Consider the following 6,788-nt stretch of genomic DNA (forward strand, 5'->3'; position numbering starts at 1 on the left):
GTGTCTTTAGAATGGAGCACACTGACAGCCAAACAATGGGATTGTATTGATGGATGGTGGATGCATGAGACGAACTGTTTGTCTGTCTATCTCTCGGTACATATATATGACTCCCATCTCTGTAGTTTGATTAATCGTATATTTGGTTTTCTGCAGAGGTGTATACTCTCACATCTATAGGGAATATTCTGGGGCAGTTTTGTGCTTAGACCAGGGTGACTTATGAGATCTGGAATCTGTTCCTGCTCCACCACACATTAGCTGTGCAACCTTGGAAGAGAATCATTTCTTGCTGCTCTGTGGCTCAGTTTCCCCATCTGCAGAAATGGGATAAATACTGACCTGTCTCAGCCAAAGGTAGTGAGACTGACACAACTGATGTTAGTTGTTGAGAGGTTCTCAGAGGAAGGTGCTATATAAATGATAGGTGACAGAGTGTGATACCTTCGTATTGAATGGGACCTTGTTCTGTAAATTATCACAGTGCTTGCTGTGGAATTGCTCATGGAGAAACTGAAATGATAATCCGTAAGTGTAGCATAACAGGCTCAAAGAATTGGCTTATTTTTATTATTATTAATTAGTTATTATTATTATTATTATTTATTACAAATAAGAATAAGAGCAATGCCTTACCTCTTTTCCAGAACTGGTCAAAAAATGGAATTTCTGTCCTGTAAGAAATACATAGATTTCAAAATTGATTTTAATCTCAAATAAGGCCAAAAGGTAAAAATTTCAGACTTTTTCATGAAACAAAATATTCTGAAATATTGCACATCAATAAGGAAAATTTTTTTTTAATAAGGTTGAAACATTTCTTTTGAACATTATCATTTTATTATATTATCTTTCATTTGGACTTTATCATTATATTATATTATATTATATTATATTATATTATATTATATTATATTATATTATATTGACAAAACAAAAAGTTTCAACCTTATCAATTTCCCATGGAAAGTTTTGACAAAATCAATGCATTCCAGCTAAACATTTAGATTTTGTTGAATTAGCATTTTCTTATGGGGAAAACATTTATCTAAAAATTTTAAACCAGATCTACTTTTTGTTACGTTTTTCTACATGCCTATATACAGTTGTTACATTTCCTTGTAGACTTGTAGTTACACACTCCTGTTCTCTGGTAATGTCTTCATACCTTAGATTCACCGAGCAGGGCAGAAAACTCTATGCTGATTACATGGAATTCTGGGTAAAATGCTGGTGCAGATCAGCATAGCTCCATTTACTTCAAAGCAGCTTTGCTGATTTGCACCACTTGGGGATCTCTATAGCGTACCATTTAGAACATAGTGTAGTCAATCTGTTCCTTTTGAATTGCTAAGTCAGAAACTGGTTTCAGAGTGGTAGCTGTGTTAGTCTGTATCAGCAAACAAACAAACAAACAAATAAACAAACAAACAAACAAAAACAAGACATACTTGTGGCACCTTAGAGACTAACAAATTTATTTGAGCATAAGCTTTTATGGGCTAAAACCCACTTCATTGGATGCGTGCCATGGAAAATACAGAAGGAAGATATATATACACAGAGAACATGAAAAAATGGGTGTTGCCATGAGACTGGTATGGTAACATCCAGTTTTTTCATGTTCTCTGTGTATATATATCTTCCTGCTGTATTTTCCACTGCATGCATCCGATGAAGTGGGTTTTAGCCCACAAAAGCTTATGCCCGAATAAATTTGTTAGTCTCTCCGGTGCCACAAGTACAAACTGTGCATCCTTATTGGAGCAGAAGGGGAGGTGGGATGGTTAAAGTAATGTGAAAGAGGATAGAATTTAAACAAGTAACATGGGTCCAAGTGAAATCTATCCATTGGTCTACTGGTCTATATATCTATTGGTCTATCTGTATTTCTACTGGTCTGCCTGTGTGTCGGTTTGTCTTTCTGTTGGTTTATCTGTGAGTCTATCTGTCTAACTGAGGTGTCCTTTCCAGGCAGTCCTGACTGCTCACAGAGAAATTATGAACTTTTGGGGGTGATTCTTTTTCTTGAGACATTTACTCCCATTTTCTGTCCATATCTAGAGTAGGAAATGCCAATCAACCCACACAGGGATTTCAGAATGAGCCTCGATGAGATTTGAACTGGGTGACATGAAGAAAGAATTTGCCCTTATGGCTCTTGGGGAAGATTTTCAAAGGCACATGTGGCAGCCAGGCTCCCAGACACTTTAAAGTATTCAGATGCCTAACTCCCCTAGAAATCAATGGGAAGGAGCCACTCACATACCTTTGGGGATGTGGGCCACAACTCCTACTGAATGTCCATGGGAATTGGGTCCATAAATTCCATATGTGCCTTTGAACATCCCCCACTTAGTTGCTGCAGTGGGTCATTCCTTCACATGTTACCTAGATATTTATTGTCCCCCCACAGATGAAATACGCAGAAGAATCAAGAAGGAGGAACCTCACTGTGGTGACTGAATTCATTTTACAGGGATTGTCCAACCATCGCGAGCTGGAAGTGCCTCTGTTCTCCATCTATCTGTTATTTTATATCATTACGCTGAGTGGGAACATCCTTCTCATCACAATCACCATGGACCCAGCTCTTCACAACCCCATGTATTTCTTTCTCCGGGTCTTATCCTTCCTGGAGATCTGCTACACCTCAGTCACTGTCCCCAAGATGCTGGTGAACTTCCTCTCAGAGGACAAGAGCATTTCCTACATGGGCTGTGTTGTACAAATGTATTTCCTGCTTTTTCTTGGGGCCTCTGATTGCTTCCTTTTGGCCGCCATGGCGTATGATCGCTATGTGGCCATATGCAACCCACTGAGGTACAGGCTCATCATGAACAGGATGGTGTGCCTTTCATTGGCAGTTCTCTCATGGTTCAGTGGGAATGTGGTGTCCCTAGTACAGACAGTCTGGGTTTTCACCTTGCCATTTTGTGGCTCCAATAAGATAAACTATTTTTTCTGTGACATTCCCCCATTGATTAAGCTTTCTTGCATTGACACCTCTCAGTATGAAATGCAGTTGTTTTCAGCTTCTATACTGGTCATCTTCACTCCATTTACTCTCATCCTTGTGTCCTACATCTTTATTATCTCCACCATCTTAAAGATGGCATCAGCTGAAGGCAGACACAAAGCCTTCTCCACCTGCTCCTCACATCTCATTGTGGTGACGTTGTATTATGGCTGCAGCAGTCTGATCTATTTAAGACCCAACTCCATTAACTTACCAGACAGCAACAAAGTGCTATCTCTGATATACACAACTGTCACTCCGACCTTGAACCCTTTTATCTACAGCCTGAGGAACAAGGAGGTAAAAGAGGCTCTGAGGGGAATATTGGTGGACATGATGAAGAGAAAAATATTTTCTCATAGAAAGTAATTTTGGTACACATCTTTTTTCTAATGTCAGTTATACAACTGTGCAAATCTGGAGTAGCTCTTCTGAAGTCAATGGCATTCAATGCTATGGTTAAACGAGTGTCCAAAAACTGCAAAAAAGAAACACATAAAGTGTTAATGTTCTGTCCAATTTTTATATGCATTGGAATTAGAAATTTTGGCCAAAAAGCACTATCAAAGTTTAAGAAATAATTATCATCTCCATTGCTGATTGAAACACAGAAAAAAAAATCACAAAAAATCATCTGCATTTAATATAAGTAGGCTTTCATTTTTTTCATTTCAACTCAAAATTGCAATGAAGAATGTTGTTGAAATATCTAATTTTGGAAAATAATGTCCTCTATGTAAAATCATTGTATTGGAGATCACATGGGTATATGATTGTCTTCTAGATATCAGTATTTATGGAGGAGATCTTACATGTGAAGGGAATATGGATAGCATCATTTCTAGGTTCATTGCACCATTAAGATTAATGTTGACCAAATGCTATTAATTTAATCATGAATGTTTCGTTGACTGTGGCAAGGTAAGCTGGTGGTTCAGTCATTCCTTCCTATATGTGAGGAAAGTTCCTCTGAATTTTCATTCGTCCCTGCCCTGGTTGGCCAAGGTTTGAAAGAAACTGTGGCATATGATGGCGTGCATCTCCATGGCCTTGCAACTTTTGTAGTTGATTACACTTGTAATATGCTTCCAGAGCAGAATAATAGTGCCTGATTCTTCTCTGACTGACACTAGTGTAAATCAGAAGTGACTGCACTAACATCAGAGGCATAAGTCAGAGGAGAAATAGGTCCTGAGCATTTATATTCTCATTCAGAGGTGTGAATGATTGCACAAGATGCAAGGCAGTGGACATTCATACTTCCCTCCCCTTCCTAGAATTTGTCCATATAAAGTAGGCCATAGGACTGCTTGATCTCCAATTTCTCCACTCTAGGTACACTACAAAAAAGAATTTTTCTCCACAGACCCTTCGGCCAACTCCTGAGTCTCTCAATCCTATTAGGGAATCATAGAATCATAGAATATCAGGGTTGGAAAGGACATCAGGAGGTCATCTAGTACAACCTCCTGCTCAAGCAGGACCAGTCCCCAACTAAATCATCCCAGCAAGGACTTTGTCAAGCCTGACCTTAAAAACCTCTAAGGAAGGAGACTCCACCACCTCCCTAGGTAACCCATTCCAGTGCTTCACCACCCTCCTAGTGAAATAGTGTTTCCTAATATCCATCCTAGACCTCCCCCACTGCAACTTGAGACCATTGCTTCTTGTTCCATCATCTGCCACCACTGAGAACGGCCGAGCTCCATCCTCTTTGGAATCCCCCATCAGGTAGTTGAAAGCAGCTGTGAAATCTCCTCTCATTTTCTTCTTCTGCAGACTAAATAATCCCAATCCCCTCAACCTCTCCTCATAAATCATATGCTACACCTTCTAATCATTTTTTTGTCCTCCGTTGAACTCTTTCCAATTTTTCCACATCTTTCTTGTAGTGTGGAGCCCAAAACTGGACACAGAACACCAGATGAGACCTCACCAATGCCAAATAGAGGGGAATGCTCACGTCCCTCGATCTGCTGGCAATGTTCCTACTTATACAACCCAAAATACCATTAGCCTTCTTGGCAACAAGGACACACAGTTCACTCATATCCAGCTTCTCGTCCACTGTAACCCCTAGGTCCTCTTCTGCAGAACTGCTGCCTAGTCTTTTGATCCTTAGTCTGTAGAAGTGCATGGGCTTCTTCAATCCTAAATGAAGGACTCTGTACTTGTCCTTAGTTGAACCTGATCAGATTTCTTTTAGCCCAATACTCTAATTTGTCTAGGTCCCTCTGTGCCCTCCAGCATGTCTGCCACTCCTCCCAATTTAATGTCATCTGCAAACTTGCTGAGGGTGCAATCCACACCATCCTTCAGATCATTAATGAAGATATTGAACAACACTGGACCCAGGACCAACCTTTGGGGCATTCTGCTTGATACCTGGTGCCAACTAGACATGGAGCCATTGATCACTACCTGTTGAGCCCGACAATCTAGCCAGTTTTCTATCCATCTTATAGTCCATTCATCCAATCCATACTTTTTTAACTTGCTAGCAAGAATTCTGTGGGAGACCGTATCAAAAGCTTTGCTAAAGTCAAGGAATAACACATCCAAACTTTCCCCTCATCCACAGAGCCAGTTATTTAGTCATAGAAAGCAATTAGGTTAGTCAGGCATGACTCGCCCTTGGTGAATCCATGCTGATTATTCCTGATCACTTTCCTCTCCTCTAAATGCTTCAGAATAGATTAAGGTTTGCTCCACGATTTTTCCAGGGACTGAGGTGAGGCTGACTGACCTGTAGTTCCCCAGATCCTCCTTCTTCTTTTTTTTAAAGATGGTCACTACATTAGCCTTTTTTCAGTCATCTGGGACCTCCCCTGATCAAAGATAATGGCCAATGACTCTGCAGTCACATCCAGCAACTCTTTTAGCACCCTCTGATGCAGCACATCCAGCCCCATGGATTTGTGCTCATCCAGCTTTTCTAAACAGTCCTGAACCACTTCTTTCTCCACAGAGGGCTGGTCACCTCTTTCCCACACTGTGCTGCCCAGTGCAGTAGTTTGGGAGCTGACCTTGTTCCTGAAGACAGAGGCAAAAAAACCATTGAGTATATTAGCTTTTTCCACATCCTCTGTCACTAGGCTGCCTCCCTCATTCAGTAAGGGGCCCACACTTTCCTTGACCTTCTTGTTGCTAACATACCTGAAGAAACCCTTCTTGTTACTCTTAACATCTCTTCCGAACTGCAACTCCAAGTGTGATTTAGCCTTCCTGATTTCATGCCTGAGCATATTTTTATACTCCTCCTTGGTCATTTGTCGAATCTTCCACTTCTTGTAAGCTTCTTTTTTGTGTTTAAGATCAGCAAGGATTTCCCTGTTAAGCCAAGCTGGTCAACTGCCATATTTACTATTCTTTCTACACATTGGGATGGTTTATTCCTGCAACCTCAAAAAGGATTATTTAAAATACAACCAGCTCTCCTGGACTCCTTTCCCCTTCATGTCATCCTCCCAAGGGATCCTGCCCATCTATTTCCTGAGAGAGTCAAAGCCTGCTTTTCTGAAGTCCAGGGTCCGTAATCTGCTGCTCTCCTTTCTTCCTTGTGTCAGCATTCTGAACTCAACCATCTCATGGTTACTGCCTCCCAGGTTGTCATTCACTTTTGCTTCCCCTATGAATTCTTCCCTGTTCATGAGCATCAGGTAAAGAAGAGCTTTGCCCCTAGTTGGTTCCTCCACCACTTGCTCCAAGAAATTGTCCCTTACACATTCCAAAAACATCCTGGATTGTCTGTGCACTGCTGTATTGCTCT

The 6,788-nt window shown here is 40.7% G+C and overlaps 1 protein-coding gene across 1 annotated transcript; it reads left to right on the forward strand.

The window, feature by feature from the left end:
• The first annotated feature begins 2,416 nt into the window (after positions 1–2,416).
• Positions 2,417–3,388, forward strand: LOC115638121 (olfactory receptor 10A7-like). Its single transcript, XM_030539701.1, has one exon. The coding sequence runs from the start codon at positions 2,417–2,419 to the stop codon at positions 3,386–3,388; it is 972 nt and encodes a 323-aa protein (XP_030395561.1).
• Positions 3,389–6,788: the final 3,400 nt, after the last annotated feature.

The sequence above is a fragment of the Gopherus evgoodei genome, chromosome 21 (assembly GCF_007399415.2).
Source record: "Gopherus evgoodei ecotype Sinaloan lineage chromosome 21, rGopEvg1_v1.p, whole genome shotgun sequence".
NCBI lineage: Eukaryota > Metazoa > Chordata > Testudines > Testudinidae > Gopherus > Gopherus evgoodei.